The 23,954-nt window shown below is 30.9% G+C and overlaps 1 protein-coding gene across 36 annotated transcripts in view; it reads right to left on the bottom strand.

Moving 5' to 3' along the window:
• The window catches only part of LOC145260441 (serine/threonine-protein kinase BRSK2-like), a 685,204-nt gene that overhangs the window by 125,767 nt on the left and 535,483 nt on the right, over positions 1-23,954 (bottom strand). For 20 of the 36 annotated variants that reach the window (XM_080118482.1, XM_080118488.1, XM_080118489.1 and 17 more), the window contains 3 exons: positions 16,778-16,826; positions 9,293-9,364; positions 538-740 (listed from right to left, as the gene is read on the bottom strand). In XM_080118482.1, the coding sequence (XP_079974608.1) occupies positions 538-740; positions 9,293-9,364; positions 16,778-16,826 (324 nt within the window). Of the gene's footprint in view, positions 1-489; positions 741-9,292; positions 9,365-16,777; positions 16,827-23,954 lie in introns of all 36 variants that reach the window. The other 16 variants (XM_080118456.1, XM_080118463.1, XM_080118464.1 and 13 more) reach the window with 3 other exon arrangements.

Below are 23,954 nucleotides of genomic sequence, written 5' to 3'. Positions count from 1 at the left end.
AGTACTAAAATGGGTGGCCATTTCAGAATTCCAAGTGCTGTATGTGTTCTCTGTTTATCTTGGCATTGTTTCCAGTCAGTCTTGGGTCTCTTCTTGCCACTAGACCCAAGCAATGTCAATTCAGGAGAGGTGTGGTTGGAAATTGTGCAACCCTTGCCTCATAATTTACTTGCGCAGCTACCTGTACAGAGGTGTCCATTCTCTCTTGAAACTGAACGGAGGCCTCGCAATTCATATGTTACTAATTTCGACATGGCAAATAAGTAGATAACATTGCTTTTAGATAAAATTCAATTTTTCGATTTTCCTTATTATTATTCTGAACAAGCACTGAATATTTTTCTTCTTCGTCTTCTCCTTATTATTATTATCATTAGTAGTAGTAGTAGTAGGTTAAAGCAATTTGGTGGTGCACATGGTATCCATGCATGTTCTGCAGTAAAAGCCAAGCACAGGTCTCCCGCATGCTTATGTGATAACTTAAGTCACCTGAGATATGATCCATTTCAAACATAAGGCCATTGTGGTATGGAATACCTTGAAGTTTGCGTCTGTGAAAGCGAGGAGATCCAAGGAAACTGTTTTTAATGGTATGCAGTCGGGTTTTCCATGGGGCTGGTGTAACTCTCGGAGAAGTGGGAGGAGTATTGGTGGGACTGTTGGTGGGTGTAGCTCGCTGAGACAGTTTTGGGCTAGAAAGCGGTGATGAACCAGGACTTCCTGTGATGCTGGCTTTTCGCCTGAAAGCAGAAAAAAAAAGAAAGAAAAAAAAAAAAAAATGGAGAATGAATTTGATTGCAATTATTTTGATTTTAACTTTGATTGATTATCTACACACTCAATCATTTTTTTCTTTTTTCCTTTTTTTTTTAAAAATAGTTTTATAAAAGAATAATTAGCTAAGATGTGAAAGATTATTCCAAGAAAGATGAAAATAGTTGCCCGTCTTCAAATTCAACACAACTTACTTTTATGCCTGGGAATAAAAAAAAAAAAAAAAAATTCTGTTAAGTCATCCCTGAAATGTGAAATTTCATAAATATTTAATGATGCCGTTGACCATTTAAATATTTTTCCACATTGTGGAGTGTTGCAATATTTTGGATATAATTAAAGGGTGTGATTAAAGAAAATTGGAAAGTTCTATTTATAGATACTGATCATAGGAACTAACCAATCAAATGGAGCCATGTTCTGCTAGCAACTAATCAGAAACCGGAATTATTCAATAAAACAATATTTTAGAATTCAAACATAATTTTTCATGTATGCACAGGAATGAATCTTGCTCTTCATCTGCAAACTTTTACAGAGTTATACAGATTAGCTACCCACTGAAAACCTTATTTTTCATCCTGAGACTTATATAGATTAGCTACCCATTGGAAACTCTTCTAAAATTAAACATGGCTTTCAATTCAAAAAATCTCTAACAATTCAATGTCTTTTTTCGTAGAACAGTTTTTCCTTGACCTTGGCCTTCAGCATATTTTTTTTCAGTCAACTGTTATAATTTCCTTGCTGATTTTTTCTTGTGGACTTTCTTTGAAAAAAAAAAAAAAAAAAAAAAAAAAAAATGAAGTTTTTAGAATAAATCTATAAACATTTATTGAAAAATAGAGTTTTGAAAATGGCTCTGGAGATTTTGGAAAATGTAATCTAATCATGTGATGTGTGGCAAGTCGGGGATTTTCATATGAGTAACATTCATTTTTAGTGCATATATTGTTCATTGTGTATAAGTTTTTAAGGCATTCTTTTGTTTGTTTTTATGGTTTAACATCATCAAAGGTTTTCAACGTAATCACCCAAGTTTTATCACATTGCATGATGTAATTGAAAAATAAGAAATCGTCCGATAGTCTCAGTATGGGTTTTTCAAAAAGACTGAAATATTAAAATTATATTAACATGTATGATTTTCATGCTTATATGTTTTCCATAAAACTATTTTTTTAAATTTTTCAAATGCGAAACATATCATAGCTGAGCAATATTATATTTATTAGTGTGTATTTAGGCAGCATTCCTTCATTTACGCAAACATTGTAAAACATAACTAATTAAAACTAATTGTCCATAACATATTTTTCATTTTTTTCTAATTACTTTTTTTATGAAAAAAATAAAAATAAAAATAAAATAAATAAATAAAATGAAAAAAAAAAAAAAAATAATAATGATTAGTATCACAACACTTTCGATTCTTTGTTGAAGCATCCTCAGGTGACAATAATCAAATGGATGAAAGGCTGAAGAAAAGACAATAAAAAAACAAAACAAATAATAAAAAAGAAAAAACAGCCGAGCATATCATGTAAAGCTGTTAAAACATACAAAAAACAAAACAGTGCAGTTCCAGAAAAACGTTTCCAATTTAAATAATGCAATTTGTTGTTTTGACATCACATCGATTTCACATGACATGCTCAGCTATTTTTTTTAACAGTTCTCTTCATTTCTTCATCTTTTTGTTCTTTTAGTTATTTTCATCCGAAGTTGAAGATGATTCAACAAAAAATCGAAAGTGCTAGTGATTCATATAGAATCATTAAATTTTTTTGATTGTGATAAAGATTAGAAAACTTAAAACAAAAGTATAATCAAGCAAAAAATTCTGTTATGCTTAACAATGTTTGTTTATATATATATGTATGTATGTATTGTTTATATATCTCAGTAATGGGACGATTCCAATACTTTTACCAGTTCTGTTCTAAATTATTGATTCCAATTCTTTTAAAACTTCTAAAAATATATATATATAAAAAAAAATTTTTTTTTGGGGGGGGTACTGTAAAAACCCATGTGATATGTGCATATATTTTTGCAAATGTAAAAAATATACTTGGGATTGATATATAAATTCTACTTTTAATAGTAGTTTAAAAGCAATACTTATTTATAGTAGCTTTAGAATATTAAACTTTAAAAAAGTAAACAATTAAAAGAATCATTTTGGGCATCAGAAAATAAGTATAAATTTTACCAATTTCAATTAATCCTTCCAACACACACACACATATATATAAACATATATATCTATATATATAAATATATATATCTATATATATATATATAAGTTATCATTCCATAAACAGATGTATTTAATTCACACTCATAAGTTTTTGTTTTCAATGAAGTACACCTTACATGTGTTTCATTGAATAGCCGAAAACCAATAAACAACTAATCAGAGACAAATGTACGTTTGTCAAAAATATTTTTTATATGGAATGAAAAAAATAAAAGGGAATGGAAATATTTAGTCCACAAAGACATAAATGGAATAAAAATCTTACTTATAGTGTTTATAGACACCAAAATAGTTTAATTCAAAACACATTCGGGAAGAAATCTTATGTCACTATATTAGATTTAAAAAGGTCACTATTTGATGAAACATGAATAAAACGTACTTCATAAATAAATAAATAAAAATTTATGACTGTGAATTAAATACATTTTCTGGTTTTGGAATGTTAACCAATGATATACATTGGCTTGGAAGTGAAAATTTACTTTTAACAAGCTTAATATTTGCTACACTTCAAAATACCATTCGTAGAATATACAGAGTGAGTCACTGGAAGCGGATGTTTTTAGAACGCTCCTTGCTCTCCTTGAGTAAGGGATAGGGAGTGAGGAAGGTATTCTTTAAACCTGCTTAAGATGCCGTTTAGTTTGTTGTTTGTTTATCTTTCATGTTAAATTTTATTTTAGTTATTGATTTTGAATTGCTTTAGTTAGTTATTGATTTTGAATGGCATAGTGTAGTAAATGTTTTTATGTACATTATAAATTTTTTGTTGAAATATTCGCAGAGTTTTGTTCTCCTTAAAAACATCTGTTTTCCATGAATTACTCTGTATATATGTTTTAAAAAAAAAATTTTTTTACATGGAAGTCACCACTTATCAAAGCCCAGAAGCCACTCGGGGATAAGGGTTATTGTGTATAAAGTAATCAATGGGATAGTATCGTAGTAATCGTTGGCATTGGAGATTTGATAAAGTGTCTTACTTAAGAGGGCAGTTCATCAGGAATTTGTTTATGTTGGACTTGAAGACATCCAAGTTGTAATCAGGTGGGAAACAGGCAGACGGAAGAGAGTTCCACTGGTATGCCCTTCTAAGAAAGAAGCTTTGTTCATGGAATCTACGTTTTGGTTTTGGCACAGTTAAAGAGCGGGGAAAATTTTTGACAGTGGTTTCAGCTAGACGGGTGTTTATCATGAAAGATTGGTGAGGGGAGACCAGGGATTGGAGTTCAGACGAGCACTTGCCATGGAAATAACAATAAAACAAAAACAGGCTCGCAACGTCTCTTCTGTAGGAGAGAGGTTGCATATATATATATATATATATATATATATATATATATATATATATATATATATATATTTAAAGGTTATAAGGGTTTTTTGAAGCATGAAAACGATGTTACTTTTTGTATTTAATATTTTTTTATATTTCAAGCAGACCTCTGCTCTTGGTCACAAAAAAGTATAATTATATATATATATATATATATATATATATATATATATATATATATATATATATCGTAGAATGATCACTCTTTGCAGAAATACTGCTATCCGGTAGTTTATGAGCACAAATAAACCATAATATTTGACTTTTGTCTATAAATATCAATTATAAATAAAAATCATTTTCCAATTAATAGTTAAAATATTAGTTAAAAAAATTGGTCTAAAAACTACTTTTAAACGTTCATGATGACTGTGCCAAAAAGACAAAAACAAAAACGGTCCCGTGAGAAAGTAACTTTGATTTTTAATTTTTGAGATGAGGATTAATGATTCATATTATTTGGGTTCTTCAGACTATTGTTTTCATCTTGAAAGTTATTTTTATAACATTTCAGGTAATGTAACCTCCGATCTTCGGTGCAAGTCTATAAATGGTCCATAAGTAATCTTATTTGCTATAAAAATCTGAAAAAAATCTTTATAATGTACGTACTTGTCACTGTATGAAAATATCATATGCCAAAAATCACATAAATCGATCAAGTAGTTTTTTTAATTTTTTTATTTAAGAAAATCAAATATTATGAGACATTTTATCGAAAAAAAACTTCACACCATCTTGTTTTTGAATGATACACTGCTAGCGACACCTATTGGGGATGTAAGATCGGCAAGGGGCAGACAATCGACTTTCCACACTATAGAAAAAAACCCAAAAAAACTTGGAAAATAAAGACATTTATAAGTTTTTGAGGATGTTGAAAACGAAAATAACGTTTAGAATTCCAGCAAACAAGTAGTTTCCAAGATATGAAAAATTTTACGTAAATTGAGCACACACACACGTTGACGCTCCTCCAACAAAAATTCAGCAAATGTGTATTTCAGCGGCGTAAATTCAAGTTTTAAACTAGTGGTGACCATAAAGTGGGTGGTCATTATACGTTAAATTATTATAGAAAAGTGATACCCCACTTTCTTTAAACTAACATTTCTTCATATCTTGGAAACTACTCGTTTGCTGGAATTTTAAACGTTATTTTCGTTTTCAACATCCTCAAAAACTTATGTGTTAATTTTCCAAGTTTTTTTTTTCTATAGTGTGGAAAGTCGATTGTCTTCCCCTTGCCGATCTTTACATCCCATAAGGTGTCGCTAGCAGTGTATCATTCAAAAACAAGATGGTGTGAAGTTTTTCTTCGATAAAATGTCTCATAATATTTGATTTTCTTAAATAAAATAAAAAACTACTTGATCGATTTACGTAATTTTTGGAATATGACATTTTCATGCAGTGACAAGTACGTACATTATAAAGATTTTTTTCAGATTTTTATAGCAAATAAGATTACTTGCGGACCAGTTATAGACTTGCACCTGATCTTCTTCAGGTGTATCTTGTCAAACTTGTGAATCTGCATGGAATTTATTTATTTAATCCACATTGAAGGTTCAATCCTCAGTGTGGGCGACACTCAAAATACAATTGGAAATTATTTAGGTCTTATACCCAGTCGTGGTTGATAGAATGAGAGCATGCTACCCCCCATGGATTTTTCATGGTAGTCACCTCTTATCAAGGCTCGGAGGCTACTCGGGGATAAGAGTTATTGTGTGTACAGTAATCAAGGGGATAATATCGTAGTTATCGTTAGTAATGGAGGTTTGATAAATTGGATTACTTAAGGAAGCGGTTTATCAGGAATTTGTTTATGTTAGACTTGAAGGCATCCAAGTTGTAGTCAGGTGGGAAACAGGCAAACGGAAGACAGTTCCACAGGTGAAGAAAGAAGCTTTGTTCATGGATTAAATAAAGGGTTCCATTTAAAATTCTGTACAGATTCTTGAGTTCAACAGAAAGATTGCCACGTCCAACAAGATGCACCTGGAGAAGATCAGAGGTTACATCGACCAAAAACGTTATGAAAATAACACTCCAGATGAGAACAATAGTCCGAAGATTCCAAATAACATGAGAAAGCAATTTCTTGATAAAAAAAACTCCTAAACTAAAGCGAAACAGTATTTTCTGAAAATGGGACTATTCTAGAAAAGGACCGGAAATTATGTGGATAATTTATCAAGAAAAAAAAAACAACAATGTTGAATTTGCTGCAATAAAAAAAAATACATAACAAAAAAACAAAAAACAAAAAAACAAACAAACAAAAAGTGCACTGAATAAAAAAAGAAGAAACTTGTTTGTGTCAGATGAATAAAAAAACAATTAAAAAAAAAAACATGCAGAGGATAAAATTAACAATGGCCACAACATTAATGTACAACACGATAAGGTTTTAACATATTTAACTAAATAATATGCAAAGGCATTTTTATACTCGTACATATGTTAACACCCTCCACATCTTTTTTAAAGATAGGATTGTCCAGTTGTAGAAGATGCAATGCAAACAAAGTTATTCATTAAATTTCATCTTAAGTTGCTATAATGTAGAATGTGAAACTCAAACTAAAAAGAAAACAACACTTTCATGGATCAAAGTGTAGTTTGTTATATTCAAAGACGGTATAATAATATTGTGTGTGTGTGTGTGGGGGGGGGGTCTCTTTACAATCTGACCTTCCATAGAATGAAAGTATGTCATAAACTCCAAGAGATTTTGAGAGAGACCCCCTCCTCACCAAGTAGATATATTCCGGAACTCAGAAACCAAAGTACTTAAACCAACGCATTTCAGGGTTAAAACATAATTATGTACTTAAGTGTCATGTTGAAATTAATATAAACTCCAAAAATTATGCAAAATTATCCAGTAAGTAAAAAGAGCATTTTTTGAGTTTATCAATTTGTATGTTTTAATGGAGATATGTTTTCAAGATCCAGGGGAGATAACTGCAATCAATCATTTTGACTAAACAATTGTAATTCTGACATTTTTAAAACACAAATGTCAGAAGGTGATTGTGGATGACATTTTGTTCACAATACATTTTGCACATTTCCTAACTTTTTGGAATTTATACTAATGTTGACATGACAAGTAAGTACATAAAGTTTTGACCTGAAATGCATTGATCTAAAATATAACTAGTCTGTAGAAGCATTGTTTTCTGCATTCATGTAGAATTTTGTGGAAAAAAAAAAAAAAAAAAAAAAAAAAAAAAGGGAAAACCTCTCAAATAAGAAATGATGAAAATGCACCCCAAACCATAATTCATTTATTTCAATCTAATTAAAAGAACAAAAAGGCAGAAAAATCTTTATGATATATGCACTTGTCGCGGAACAAAATTGTCATATTCCAAAAATCACATAAGTTAATCAAGTATTATTTTTTCTAATTATAATTTGTTTCATAAATTTTATATCTTAAAGAAATTGTTCTTATTCTAAAAGTAAAAAGAAATATTCATATTTCAAGAAATGACTCCAGTTTTAAAAAACTAACATAGTCATACTTATCAAAATATTTTAAAATGACCATTGCAATTCTTAACACTGATTTCTCATTAAAGACATTTATCTTAAAAAAAAAAAAGTTCATAATTTAACTTTCACAAATAACATTATTGAAAAAAAAAGTCTGTAAATAAAAAATATTCTTACTTGACTGTTACATTTTACATCTAAATAATTATATTATTTAAAAAAAGTTTTATAAAAAATATGTTCCATTCACTTCATAATATTTGTAACTGAAGGTTATATTTTACTGATGAATTAAAAAAAATATATATTTATTTTAAAATTCATTATTTTGGAAAATAAAATGTTACATTTTATTTGTAAATTAAAAATATATTTTGAAATATTGTTGTTCATATAGTAAATTAAAAAAAAAAAATTTAAATCAATTCAATAAATGCTTTGGTACGTAATGTTTTCTGTTGTGTTATTTTGTGACTTTACTGAACTTGTTTTGAAGAAAAGTCTGGTTTGAAAAACCATTAAAGTTTGGATTGTCTCCCCCTTTTCCGACTTAATCCCCCCACCCAAATAAAACAAAAAAACACTTCGATTAGTTAAAGTGCACTAGTGCCAAGATTTCTTAACATGATCAAAATTCTACAGAATCATGAAAGTAATTTATATTTTAGTTTTTCTGAACATGACTGGGATATGAATTTTAAAGACTTTATATTTTAAAGATTTTATTTTCATGATTCAATGAAATAAACTTTCAAAAGTTCTGTCAGGAAATTTTATTTAGCTTTTCTGAACATGATTAAAATATAAAGAAAATTGGATGCTGGTTTAGATTGACAATCTTTTAAACTAACGCATTTTAGGTGAAAACATTATTACATACTTATGTGTCACATCAAAATTAGTATAAACTCCAAAGTTACGAAAAAATGATCAAATAGAAGATGTTCTCGATCTAGTTTGCAGAAATGGTCCAACATATTGTATTTTGAAATAGTGGATTGTCAAATTTATTGATTGCAGTTATCCCTCCGGAAATTTGGGAACTCTTCCACATTAAAACATACAATAAAACTGTGAATTGATAAACTCAATAATTTTTTTTTTACTGGATCAATTTTCACAATTTTGGAATTTGTACTAATTTTGATGTGAGTGCATAATAATTTTTTCACTTGAAATTTTCTTTTTTGATTTTTTTTTTTTTTTAACATGATTACAATATAAATTTGACTCCAATTATGTGAAAAAGATTTCACTATAAGCAATAAAAAGATGAGAAAAGAACAGAAACTAAAAGATGGTGGTGGTGGTTGGAGGCAACAACAACAACAGCTAGCAGACAACACAAAAACTAGGGAAAAGGACTACAAATTAAAGAGATTGAAGCTGGGGTCACGAGTACTTACACCTGCTGAATGGCTAGTGCCCTCCGAGAGGCAACTGGAGATCCTTCACTGATGCTGCCTAAAGAAAGTCGGCTGAAGGCAGAGAAAGATCGGAGTTGAAAGAGGTAAAGATAAATATCTGTATAGACTGGAAGATAAAATACATCGACTTGGGCAGACGACTATAGACAACCACATTCTATAACACTTAACATCCTATACTATCCTATACTGTAATGACCAGCAGTGATGTTTGTATTCCCACTGATAATGTCACACAGAGTTACCTCCCCATCCACCCAAAAAATGCCACTCTCAGAATCGTTAATAAAATTTTCAATCATCTTTATAATGAAACCATATTCGGTATAAATAAATTTCAGTTCAGGCCTGTCATATCCACCTAGTTTTAGTCACGAATGTCCAACAGTTTTTGGTTAATGATATTTGGGAACACTTGGTGATTGTTTTACCAGCAAGAGGTGCGGTTCTGAATGTGCTTCACACTCACCAGACCCTTAATCCCAAAGATAATGTCTACAAAAACCATTCCCAGGTTATTCCAGAACTAAAGAAGGCTATAAATCAAGTGTAACACACATGCACACACACGCATAACGGTCAGTAGTCAAGACGCACTGAATGATGAGGTAAAGCTGTCAAAATTGATGTCGCCGGAGATGAATAGGTCAAATAAACAGATCATATATATATATATATATATATATATATATATATATATATATATATATATATATATATATATATATAGAGAGAGAGAGAGAGAGAGAGAGAGAGAGAGAGAGAGAGAGGCAGGGACGCACAAGCCAGCAGTCAGAAAGTTACATTAGCATGAGCCCACTGTTGAATCCTCCCTCTCCTGCTCCCCCCTCCATCTACAGTTTTGGAGTGCACACACAAGGCAATAAATAAAATAATATTTTTATATTTTCTAAAAAACGAATTTGTGTTGTGAGTTGTTTTCTGGCTGATGAGAAACTATACTAGTGTTCAATTTGGCTACATCACACAAGAGATGAGGGTGTCAGAATTATTAACCAGTTTGCACTTTGTGTCCAAGTGTGTTTACCACTGAATGGCAATAAAAACAAAGACTGTTGAACATTCATAACTGAAAATTGGTGGACAAGTCAGGCATAGACTGAAGCTTATTTGTATCAAATACGGTTGGATTCCTGAAAGGATTATGAATTTTATCAACAATTCCATAGATGATATATTTTGGAGGGGGTTGGGCTAATCTTTATTTATTTGTATATGCTATTTTATTCTGTTTATTACTCATTTAGATGTGCGTTTAACATATCCAGCATAACAATGGCACAAAAAATTGGTAAATAATGAGAGCTTTTATGAAAAAACAATCAATGTCTTTGTGAATGGTTGGAATAGCTTTTCTACTGTTCAATAATAAATGAAGATTGACAAAAGGAAAATTATTATATAAAGTGTTTTTTTTTTTTTCAATTTTTTTTATCAGTTTGTTCAAGCTGGGGATGGAGCATCCTGCTGAATCTTAAACATTTGCCTGCTATCTTATATATTCCAACCGAAAGTAGTTTTTGAAATTATTTTTCACAAGTCCAGTTGCTCCAATTATTACTGGAATGATAGAGATCTTCCTAAGATTCCAGTTTCTTTTCATATAAAGGTCAGTTGTGTGTGTGTGTGTGTATGTGTATGTATGTATGTGTGTGTGTGTTTCCAGATGCATGAAGTTTATTTGTACCAAATATGGTTGGATTAAAAAAGGGATTATGAATTTCATTAACAATTCAATGTATCAAAGAAGAGTGTGTTTCTAGTCTCTCTGTTAAGTTTAATAATCATTAAAAAAATCTCTGCAAAAATAAAGATATTGAAACCTTTGGTCATTTTTAACAAAAAAAAAAAAAAAGGATGAAATAATACACAACAAATGTTACCAAAGGCAAGATAAGTAACTCTTCTATATATCAGATTAAGTTTTTTTTTTTTTTGTATCTTAACTTATTTTAAAGCATTTCTTTTCTTTCAAACAAAAGGTAGTGTGAAATCTATTGAGTCAGAACAAAGAAAAAAAAAAAATGGAGGTTTTATTATCGCCATGTCAAACCCTGATAATCATTGAAAAATAAAAAATTAAACTAAATACTGGTAGAACATTACATTTTCACATGATTGGTGAGATTTATGGGATGTGTTTCTACTAATAATTTGTTTAATTTTCGATTTTTGTACGATTATTGAGGTTCAGCATTGCTATAATGCAACAGCTATTTTTTTTTTCATTCTAACTCAACAGAGTTGACACTGCTTTTGTTTCGAGGTAAGTAAATAAATGCTTTAAAATAAGTTATAAAAAAAAAAAACAAAAAAAAAAAACTTATCCTAGTATGGAGAAAAATCACATCTTGCCTTTGGTTACACTTATTTATCATATATTTATTATTTTCCTCATTTTTTATTTTGTTGACACTTGTTAAAAATGCCCAAACCTTTCAAATAAAAAAAAGGGGGTTATTTTATATGGAACAGCTTTTTGTAATTCCTTTCAACAGGATGTTATAAATTAATGCAATATAGTTAGGAAATATAAGTGCGTTCTGATAACATATTATATTTAATAGTTAAAAACAAAAACAAAAGAAATAGATTCAGGATTTCTCATAGAACAGAATAGCACAATAAGAAAGGTGATTTTAAAGCTTGATTTATCTTCGCGCGTGAGACACTAAGCTTTTGAATGACATGGAAAATGCTAAGTCGTTAAACGTCCAGTTTTGATTATATTGAACAGTTATTTGGATGTACATGCAGTTCAGATAATGGGGCCTCACATGAGAGAGGGGGAGCAATATGTGAAAAAGCCATCGAGACAGAGGCCCTGAAATGGTGCATATTCTTTTCTGATGACCCCAGCATTATCTGAAAGTGAAAACAACTATATACAAGTCTACAAGTTGTTTCTTCCAAACAACAAAATTTTCTGTTGGTTGTTCGCTTCATGAACAATTTACGCTAGTGTTCTAGGGATTAAAAATGAATTCTGCTGTCATATTACGTTTAATAATAGTTATTATATATAAGATTTAAGACTGCACTTTTTGAAATATCGTTAATTGGATATTTAATTTTTTTAATAGAAAGATATTAAGCTATGTATATATGTAAAGATATTAAACAAGTTTTTGGCTTGAATGAGCTATTTTCAAGCTATTTCTTATTACATTGTCATGTCAGCCGCATGTTTGAACTTGAAGACCTGTTAACATCGCTTGAGAAAGACTTGTTTAAGATGAAAGCTTGCTTAATATGTATTTTAAAAAAATTGTTTTGACTTTCTATAAAATATATATATATATATATATATATATATATATATATATATATATATATATATATATATATATATATATCTCATCAATATTTTTTTACCAGAATTTTTATATACTAAAATTCGGTAATGTTCATATACCAATAAAATCAAAGTCAATAGTAATTGACTCAATTAATTCAGCATCATGATTATAAATTTTCCATAATCAAGCATGTGTATAATATTTTTGCAAAACTTAAGACAACAAAATATAAAATAAAAGAACGTCATATGATGTATTTCCTTATATGTTACAATTGTTTCGTGACAATTTGGACAAATTTAAACATTATATTATTTAAAATTATTCCAAAAATATCTACTCCTCAGACACTTAAATACATTTGTCATATATATATATATATATATATATATATATATATATATATATATATAAAAATGCATTCATAATCACTATTTTAAGAGAACAAGCAGTTTGGACTCACCTCATTCATCCTCATCTTATTTTATTTCTTTATTTTTTCGATTCCATTCAAATTGAGTAAGTATCCCACTTTCTTTCTATTTTTTTTGTACAATTTTCTATTTTTAGATTCATTTAATCTTTTAATGTTTTTTCTATTTTTATGATTTTTTTCTTCTTTGATTTATTTTTTTATTAATTCATTCCCAACTATTAAACTACACTTTTCAGATTTTAGTCTCTATTTATATGTCCAGCTATTTATTTCTCAATTTTGTCTTAGTTTCAAATAAATGTTTGTTTCCATGTTACGATATATTTGTTTTTCCTTTTCTCTGCTATATTTTAAGAAAAGCTATAAATCAAAAGTTTTATTTAAATAATTTTAGTTAATATTTATCTGAACCTCATACTGGTCATGTAATTAATTTAAATGTTAAATCTATCATTTTCAGCCTTATCTTAACATAAACATGATGTCTTTGTTTCATATATATATATATATATATATATATATATATATATATATATATATATATATATATAGTTTTATTTGTTTTACATAAGCATCAATATAATATGTCGCTACACATTCATGAGCATGTTTCGGTCAGCCAGTTACAAGTAACCAGAGACCTCCTCAGGCGATATTGCTTGTATAAAAATTTAGTCCATAATGAAAATTATTCAGAAAGCTTTAAGCACAAATAAAAAAACATGCTCATGAATGTGTAGCGACATATTAATGCTTATGTAAAACAAATTAAAAATTTATCTTGCGCTACTTTGGTATTGCGCACTCTTGTATTAACCTCATAAAAACTTCATTGCTTTCTTTACCTCTGGAAAAAATTAACTTGGAATTATATATATATATATATATATATATATATATATATATATATATATATATATATATATATGTCTCTAAAATGATTTTACTAATAAAACTGATTTTAATGATTAAAGACAAAGTTTCAGATATTACAAACGTTTTACTGAAGCTACAAACGTAGCTTATAAGTATCTTCAGTTGTGTATGTGCACATGTGTGTGTCTGTGTATATATATATATATATATATATATGTATAGGTTAGTATGTGTGTGTGGTTTTCAGAAAGTTACATTCCCCATAGATCTCAACATTAAACCGGGTGTCATGCCTCTAAGATAATTTTCAGATGTTACTTCTGCTGTGTTGAAGCTTTTATTTAAAATTTTGATTATATATATATATATGAGGAGTTAAAAATTATGCAAATCTATAAATTTATATTGCCTTTAAAATGTTATCTTTCTCTTTCGTATATATACACTTGTATCCCCCTTTTGTTTACATTATACGGACCCTGTGTGTGTTTTATATATAATTTATATTATATTCTTTATTGTTAAAAATATTAAAAAGATATTGAAAAATGCGGTCTGTCTTGATGTAGCACGTTTTTGGTGTTCATATCTGAACCACCGTGTTTTTTTTTTTTTTTTGTTTTTTTGTTTGTTTTTCGTTTTTGTTTTTTTACAAGTTTATTTTTATCTGTTATATAGTGTAAACAATCAGAAACTATACCTATATTTTGATTTATCTACATTACAAAATAAAAACCTAATTCTTATTCTGTCTTCTATTTTATTTAAATGGGTCGCTTTCCATTCGTAGTTAGATGAGGTTGAAAAAGTGTTTTTTATGAAAATAGAATCAAATTTCCATAGAGACTCTAATTATAGACACTGCCTGCCATTGTTCATATTGAAGCACCCTCTACACAGAAATACTTAATAAAATATATACTGGCAAATCTACTCACATAAATTAATATACGAAAGTATAAATTTATGTGTAAACTTTAAGTATTTACTTCAACAGTGCTCAATACGTAGGTAGAGCTAGTTAGTAAGTTATAAAATATATATGGCGATTAAGCTACACTGAATATTCCGCGTTTCATCCACTCTAGGATTCTTCAGGCATAAGCTATAGCTTAATCGCCATATATATTTTATAACTTACTATATATATATATATATATATATATATATATATATATATATATATATATATATATATATATATTTATGATTTCTCAACAAATAGAATAGAACAATAAGAAAGGTGATGGGGGGGGGAATGACGGTGGCTAAGAAGTTAACAACACAAACAGAAAATCTGGGTGTGCCAAGTTTGAATCCAGTTCGTTCTACAAAAACACTTTCATCAAGCCCATACTTGATCTTGTGGCTAACATCTAGGAGAGGCGGTAAATAAATACTCATTTGTGATTCAATTGCGTTAAAAAAAAAATATATATATATATTTAATAGTTAATGGAAGCCAGAAATATTTTAATTACCTTAAATATTGGTTGCTAATAAAGTAATTGTGGTCGACATCTTGATTATTGACATAAAGTAAGGTATGTAACCGAACCAGGAGGCAGTAAGGATTTCTACCTTTTAAACTTGAATTGAAGCCATAAATAAAATAAGGTGATTTCAAAGGTCGATATCTGATTGATTTTAAATTCATGTTAAATGTCTGCATATAAAAAAAAACAAAAAAACAAAAACGAAGCTGTATTTTTGTTTTTTAGCATGCAGCATTGGAAAATCAACTTTTTATTAACCTCTTCACTCTTCACTGTGCACTTAAATTTCATTGGTTATTTCCATAATGATATAAGTTATCCACACACAAATTGGTATGTTCTACTTTTTCAATACTTTTTTTTCACACATCATGTAGGTAAGGTTTTTTTCTTTTTTAAAATTGTTTGATTCTTCCTGTGCGAATTTGATAAAAAAAACAAAAAAAAAAACTGTGTCAACAAGAATTAACATGATGTTGGAAAATCACTGGTTATGTTTCTACGGCTCTGAGCAGAAGATTTTTAAAGAGTTGAGAATCTTAAGAAGGACAACCACTAGAGTGACTGTTGTATTATGATGATTGAAGATTCTAGTTAAGAAAATGATAGTCATATATAAGGTACAGTAACAAGAATGACCATAGACCTCCTCCCTAACACTTTGGAATTGCATAGTGCATCATTTTTTTTTTTTTCATAAATAAATAAATTTTTCAAAGCTGTAGAATAAATCTTTCTGAAGTCGACAGTAATAACATTTAAAGTACATATATCCGTTTTTCACAGCAAAATGGATGATGAAAAGTAATTTTATTGCATTTAGTAAAAATAAAACAACAACAAAAAAAAATAGGTTCATTATTGGATTACAAAGATCAATATCTGCATAGAAAAAAGATGAAAAATTTCGAAGTAAACAATATTGTGAAGGTTCTCTTCTTTGGCAGATCGAACAGTTTCTGGGATTTATTATATTCGTAAATAAAAATAAATCATTATATATATATTATTCCACACATGTTTCTAAAATAGTAATTTCAAGGTTATGAGGGTTTTACGAAGCATAAAATCGATGTTGATTTTTAAATCAAATATTTTATTTTTTTATATTTGAAGCGGTCCTCCGTTCTTGATCACAAAATGTATTAATATATATATATATATATATATATATATATATATATATATATATATATGTGTGTGTGTGTGTGTTTGTGAGTATATAATTTATATTACTGCAAAGAATATTGTTCATAAAAAATTTCTTAACAATTCGCATATTTAATACAGAAATGAAAATATCTCATTAAAAGATGTACATCAACATTCCTCTTACCTTTGAGAGCCATTGAGCTGAACAGCATCAACTCTTTTTCTGGGAGGATCTACAAAAGATAATTGAATTTATAATAAGTAAAACTTGGCAAAAAGAGGAGAGACAACAAATTAATTATCAGAGTTGCAGTTTTTACGTTTCTTAATTTTTAAGATAAGGATTGATTATTTGTATCATTTGGATTCTCCAGACTACTGTTCTCATCTTCATTGTTGTTTTCACATTTCAGTCGATATAACCTCTGATCTTGGTCAGGTATATCTTGTCAAACTCAGACCCATGGAGTAGTGGATAAAGTACTTGGTAAAATTCAGTTCTAAAGTTACTCTTCTGGAGGTTGGAGGTTCAATCCTCAGTGCGGGCGGCACTCAAAATACAATTGCGATTTACTTAAGACTTTTACCCAGTCATGACTGATGGAACGAGAGCATACTACCCTTGTGAATTAAATAAAGTGCTCCATTCAAAATTTTGTGCAAATTCCCGAGTTTGACAGAAGTGTTTCCGAGTTCAACAAGATAAACCTGAAGATAGTTGTAAGTTACGACTGAAACATGTTATCATATATCATTTTATTTTTTGGAATACTTTGCAATGAGGCTTCATAATTGGTGAATTCATTTGTTTTTTTTTTCTTGCAGAGAGTGGCGCAGTAGATAGAGGCATTGAGTCTCTATGGTTCCAGGTGAGCATTGTCTGACGATAGCGGTTTCAATCCTACCCAAAGCAGGCCAAAGGATTAGTTGGCCGAAAATGTGGCTAGACAACAGCATCTATGAAAGGCAATAATTGCTAGGGATACAGTTACAAGACTCAGCATTCCTATCCCATCGTGGTTAATCAATTATTAGTTGGCCGAAACATGGTAAAACAACAACTATGAAAATGAGGATAACAGTCCGCAAGAAAATAAAACATTGTGATTCAAGATGAGAACTAGTCTGAAAAGTTCCAATAATACGAACATCAGTTTTTGTTGGTATTTATGTAATGTTTTTCTCTTCCATCGAATACTTTACATCAGACATCTGCCATACTCTGAATCCTACACTCCCCTGGGAGCTCCAAACTCTAGCAATTGACTTGGTGAACACACACAAAATTAACCTCACCAACAACAAACCAGAGCACATTTTTATTTCTATGTAGTCAAACATGCTCAATATGTTCCTAAAGCATGGAACAAACTTCCTGTATCAATTACTGCCTGCCGATATACCCCTCCATACCCACTTTTAATAAGTTATAGCACACCTGAGCACTGTTCACAATGAATGCATTATTATTATTATTATTATTATTATTATTATGTTGTCCGGGAACTAACCAACGTTGTGTGCAGTTTCTGTCGCAAACGAGGCCAAGACAAAGAATAGGAAATGACTCCAACTCACTTGTTCTTTTTATAGCAACAACATTTATTTCCTCATTAGTACAGCTATGACACCACCCATATGACCTAGAACATTCTGCAGGTCTCCCACGAGATCTCGAACGTTATCTCATCTCTCACACGATCTTTCTCTTTTTTATAGTCCTTTTTACTTTCCTCATGACGTGACTTCACATGCATTTACATCCGCACACCCACACTATGTTATATTATTATTATTATTATTCACTCACTAGGAGTGCTTACACAGGCCATCGCCAGTGATCACTCTGGCAACAATCTGTTGTGTCCCCTGGATTCAGAATGACAACAAATCTCCCCAGATTTCCAGTGCTCTCTATCTCTCTTGATAATCAGCGCAGGTGACTTCATGTTATCTCAACAGTGGCTTACCATTGATTTCTTGCTGGCATCATTAGGTTTGGTTTGGTTTTGTTTTGGCTTAACGGCATATCAACCCTTTTCAGGTTATTCAATGCCAAACTCAGGATTAAAAAAAAATAATTTATGTATTCAAAGAACTTTATGACGTCAAATATCAATCAATTCTGTATAGTTCAATAGTTTTGTTTGTTTTAATATCTAACGATCTTTTTTTTTTTTAGGTTTTATATATCCTCATATATTCATTCATAAGGTTTAGTTGGGTTGATTCAGAGAATGATTTATATTTTTGTAAAGATCCTTGTTACTCTTAAAAAGGATAATATTTCCTCTAGACAGTTGTTTTCGAAAAGTTTCTTCATGCTGTTGTGTTTGAGGTATTGTTTTCTATCTTTATCTAGAGCTCTACATTCCACAAAAAGATGTTTAATGGTGCAAGTTTTCTGGCAGAATGGGCATTGTGGCTGTTGTTCTTGTTTTAGAATGAAGGAGTGTGTGAGTTTTGTATGGCCAATATGTATTCTAGTTATAACGACTTGTTCTTTTCTGGATTTGGGGGGAGTTTGTCTCCATTTTTCCAGTATGGGTTTGATTTGGTATAATTTGTTATTTGTGTTGTTATTCCATTGTCGTTGCCATTTTGCATGAATTAATTGATTAATTTTGGGTTTGAAGTCAGTATATGGTATGTTTATTGTATCTGGTTTTAAGTTTAGAGCTGATTTGGCCGCTAAGTCGGCTCTTTCATTTCCTCTTATCCCAATGTGACTTGGGATCCAACATATAAATATTTCTTTGTGTTCGGATAATGAATCAATTCTATTTGTTAGTTTGATGATTAGTGGGTTTTCAAGTTTTTTGTTATTCAGAGATGTCAAAACGGAAAGTGAATCTGAAAAAATTAGGAATTTCCTATGTTCATCTTTTTCTATAATGCTGAGTGCGAGGTCGATGGCACATATTTCGGCAGTAAAAATAGAGCTTTCTGTTGGAAGAGCTTTTTTAAGAGTTTTTTCATTCGACACGGCAGCACATGCCACTCTATTATAGTCTTTAGAGCCATCGGTGAAAATAGGTAGATGGTCTGAATATTTTAGGAGAATATCATAGGCTTTTTCGTGGTAGATATTAGGGTGGGATTTCGCTTTTGGGAGTTCATTCAAGTTTAAGATTACTTTTGGTTTTTTAAGTAGCCAAGGTGGGGTTTTAGGTAGTATATGTTCTTGGATATTTTCTACAGTCATTTCTGATTCCTGCAGTATTGCTTTCATTCTAAGACTAAAGGGCTTTATGGCCTTTCTTTTTGCTTCAAATGCCTCTTTATATCTCGGATTGAATGTAGCTTCATATGCTGGATTATTTCGTTGTGCTTTTAATTTAGTGTAATATTGTGCACCCAGTTTTTGACTCCTTATATTTATAGGGATTTCGTTGGCCTCTGCATGGAGGCTTTCAACTGGGGATGTTCTAAAAGCACCGAGAGCTAACCTCAGTCCTCCATGGCAGATTGGATCTAAAATCTTTAGGTAGGACTTTCTGGCTGATTGGTATATAAAACTACCATAGTCGAGTTTTGATCTTATCAAAGTCCTATATAATTTCATTAGTGTTTCTTGATCGGCTCCCCATTCTGTATGGGCTATTACTCGTAGTAGTTGCAGTCTTTTGTTGCAACTATTTCTTAGATTCTTCAGGTGGGGGATGAATGACAGTTTTTTGTCAAATATAAGGCCCAGGAATTTGTGTTCTTCTACGGTGGGGATTATTGTTCTTCCAAGCTTCAATGTAGGATCATTATGAAGTTTTCTCATGTGGCAGAAATGAACGCATTTGGTTTTTGATTGGGAAAATTTATATCCATTTTCCATTGCCCATTTGTCTAATTTATTTAAGCAGTGTTGGAGTTTGCGTTCGATGGTGCATATATACTTTGATCTGCAGAACACCAGTAGGTCATCTACATATAAAGATCCCTCAACACCAGGGTCCAAACATTTCACTATGCTGTTCATTTTAATATTGAACAGTGTCACAGATAAAATGCTACCTTGAGGTACTCCTTCCTCTTGATTTGTGGTGTCTGAGTAAGTAGTTCCAATGCGGACTCTAAACTTTCGGTCAGATAAAAATCCTTTTATAAATTGTGGGAGTCTGCCTTTTAGTTCAAATTCGTGCAAGTCTCTCATAATTCCATATTTCCACGTAGTGTCGTAGGCCTTCTCCAGATCAAAAAATACTGCTGATAGGTGCTCATTTCTAATAAAGGCTTCCCTTATGGCTGTTTCCAATCTAACCAAGTGATCTGTTGTGCTTCTCTTATTACGGAATCCACATTGTAGGTTGAAGATAAGGTTGTTGGTTTCTAGGTACCAAACCAATCTATCATTTATCATTCTCTCCATTATTTTGCACAAGCAGCTAGTCAGTGAGATTGGTCTGTAGTTTTGTGGATTCGAATGGTCTTTTCCTGGTTTTGGTATTGCTATTATTGTGGTTTGCCTCCACGAGTCAGGAAATTCACCTTCTGTCCATAATTTGTTGTAAATTTTTAGTAGCAACTTCAATGATTCCAAAGGGAGTTGTCGCAGGAATTCGTAATGGATTTCATCAGGTCCTACGGCTGTGTTGTGGGATCTTTTAATAGAATCTTCTAATTCAGTTAATGTAAGTAGTTTATTATAATCTTCTAGGTTTTTTGATTTAAAGTTTAGTTTGTATTGTTCGATATTTTGTTTAATTGTTATAAATTTAAAGTTATGGTTTTGGTTAGATGAGTTTTGAGAAAAAGTTTCGGCTAGTAGGTCTGCTATATTCTTTTCATCGGTTACTCTGATGTTGTTTTTGAGCAGGTGTTTAATTGGTGTTGATTGATGTTTACCTGAAATTTTTCTAATCATCTCCCATACTACTCTCGGTTCTGTAGAGGAATTTAGTTTATTGACATACTTTTCCCAACTCTCTTTTTTAGCTGCTTTTATTACCCTACGAGCTTTAGCTCTATTTAATTTGTATTCTATCAAATTTGAAGTTGTGGGTTGTTTCTGAAATTTCTTCAGTGCAATTATTCGCAATTTGATGGATTCCCGACATTTATTGTCAAACCAGGGTCTGTTGTACCGATTAAATGCTGAAGTTTTAGGGATGCATTCATTTGCAATTTCTACTAGTGTTTCTGTAAAAAATTCTACAGTGTTGTTTGTCTCTGAATCATTCAACTTATGTCGACATTTTTCTTTGTATAATTGCCAGTTGGCCTTATTTAGCTTCCATCTGGGAAGTTTTTCGCTGTTGAATTCTGGAGTTTCTATCACTAATGGAAAATGGTCACTGCAGCAAGTGTCATCATATACTTTCCAGGTTAGTCCATATATAGTGATGGATCACACGAGCTAAGGTCAATGGCTGAATGGTTTCCACCAGTTGGGTTGATGTGTGTAGGTGTTCCATCGTTGAGGAAGCATATATCGTTTTCATTGATAAATTCTTCCAACGTTTTGCCCTTTTTATTGGTGTCTTTACATCCCCATAGTATGTTATGACTATTGAAATCTCCTAATAGGGCGAAAGGTTTGGGTAATTGATCAATCAATTTTTTAATCTCGTTTTTATCTATGTCATCGTTTGGAGGTATATATAGTGAACATACTGTCATTGGTTTATGTAGTGTGGCATTAATAGCAATTGTTTGGATATTGGTTGTTATGTTTATTTTGCTATGGGGTATATCATTTCTGATTAGAATTGTTACTGCCCCGGAGGCCCTGCCCCCAAAGTTATGAGTGAAATTAAAAATTTCATATTGCTTAATATTAATTTTGTCTCCTGGTTTCAGAAAAGTTTCTTGAAGACACACCACTGCAGGGCGCTCCTGCGCTAGTAGCAGAAGCAGTTCATTCATGTTTGTTTTTAAACCGCGACAGTTCCACTGGATTATTTTTTGTTTTTTGTTAGTCATTGGTATCAGATCTTCGGTCTTCTATGTCCATTTCTTCAAATCTGTTTTGTGTAGGGATTCTTGGTCTGGAACTTGAGCGTGATCTGTCTAGTTTTGTTTTAGTTTCTTTTTTGAGTGGAGGTTTATTTCTTTTCTCTTCATGGGCATATTTTGGTGTCTGTTTTTTCCCCTCTGTAAGTGGAGATGTTTCTATGGGTGTTGTATTTTGGGGTTTTATGGGTTTATTTGATTTAGTTTTAGCTTGAGTGGTTTGTTCAGTTATAGGAACTTTTTTTTCATTGTTGAATTGTTTTATAATTTTTTAAAATTCTTCCATAAGTTCCTTCATTTCATTAAGTAATTTAATAATGTCCTCGGATTTAATGTTGAGTGAATTTATTTTTGTTTGTTTATTTGGTTCGGTAGTTTGCTGTATGTTTTTTTTTGTTATTTCAGAATATTTTGCATTTTCTGATAGTTTGCGAGCTTCTTGGAAGGTAATATTTTTTGTATATTTTATTTTGTTGATTTCTTTTTCACTCTTCCATTTGTCGCATTCTTTTGAATTGGCGCTATGGCCTTTTTGACAATTGATGCATTTTGGCTCTTTTTTACAGTCTGTATGAGGTTCATTATCTCCGCACCTTATAGATATTGGAGGGCGGGTACACCGGTCTCGATGGTGTCCGTATCTCTGGCAATTGTAACACCTGAGTGGGTTTGGTATGTAGTGTTCAACGTTTACCATTTCATACCCTATTTTAATTTTGTTTGGAATTTGGTGAGTATTGAATGTTAAAATGTAAGTATTTGTTTTTATTATTTCGCCAAGTTTATTAATTTGGACTCTTTTAACGTCAGTGACGTTTTGTTTTTATAAGTTAGTCTGAATTTCTTCCAAGGGGCACAGTGATAATTCAGTACTCCTGATTACGCCTTTGCTAATGTTCAGAGATTTGTGAGGGTAAATTTTAACATTTTGATTGTTAAAACGTTTCCATTTGGAAATTTCAACAGCATATTTTTGGTTTTCTACTTCGAGAAGTAATGTACCATTATTTTGTTTTTTAACCATTTTAGGTTTGATGCTAGATAGAATCTTTTCAATTTTGAATGGGGATATTTTGGTTATTGGTTCCCCTTCAGTTGCTTCTATAACTATGAAGCGGGGAACATTCTGGTTTTTTTGATGAAGCTCTGTTTCAGTGTCAGAACTACTGGCATCAGATACTTCGGTGTGGTTTCTTTTTTGAGGCTTTCTGGATTCCATTAATATATTTGGTTTGTTTCATTTTTCATGCTCCCCACCCACCTCGGAGTCCTATATGGGAAGTGTTGGGGGGGGATACCCATTCGCCCCAACCCAACAGGGATACAGGAAAAGTATACTTTTCTTGCTGGTGGATTCAAGCACCTGTGGTTCTTCAATTTCTTTCTGAAGGCCTCGTTTTCAGTAAGAATTTCAG

This window comes from Euprymna scolopes, chromosome 36 (assembly GCF_053919585.1).
Source record: "Euprymna scolopes isolate OS-2025 chromosome 36, ASM5391958v1, whole genome shotgun sequence".
NCBI lineage: Eukaryota > Metazoa > Mollusca > Cephalopoda > Sepiida > Sepiolidae > Euprymna > Euprymna scolopes.
The sequence above is the reverse complement of the archived record's forward strand: the minus strand, read 5'-3'. Positions and strand labels throughout refer to the sequence as shown.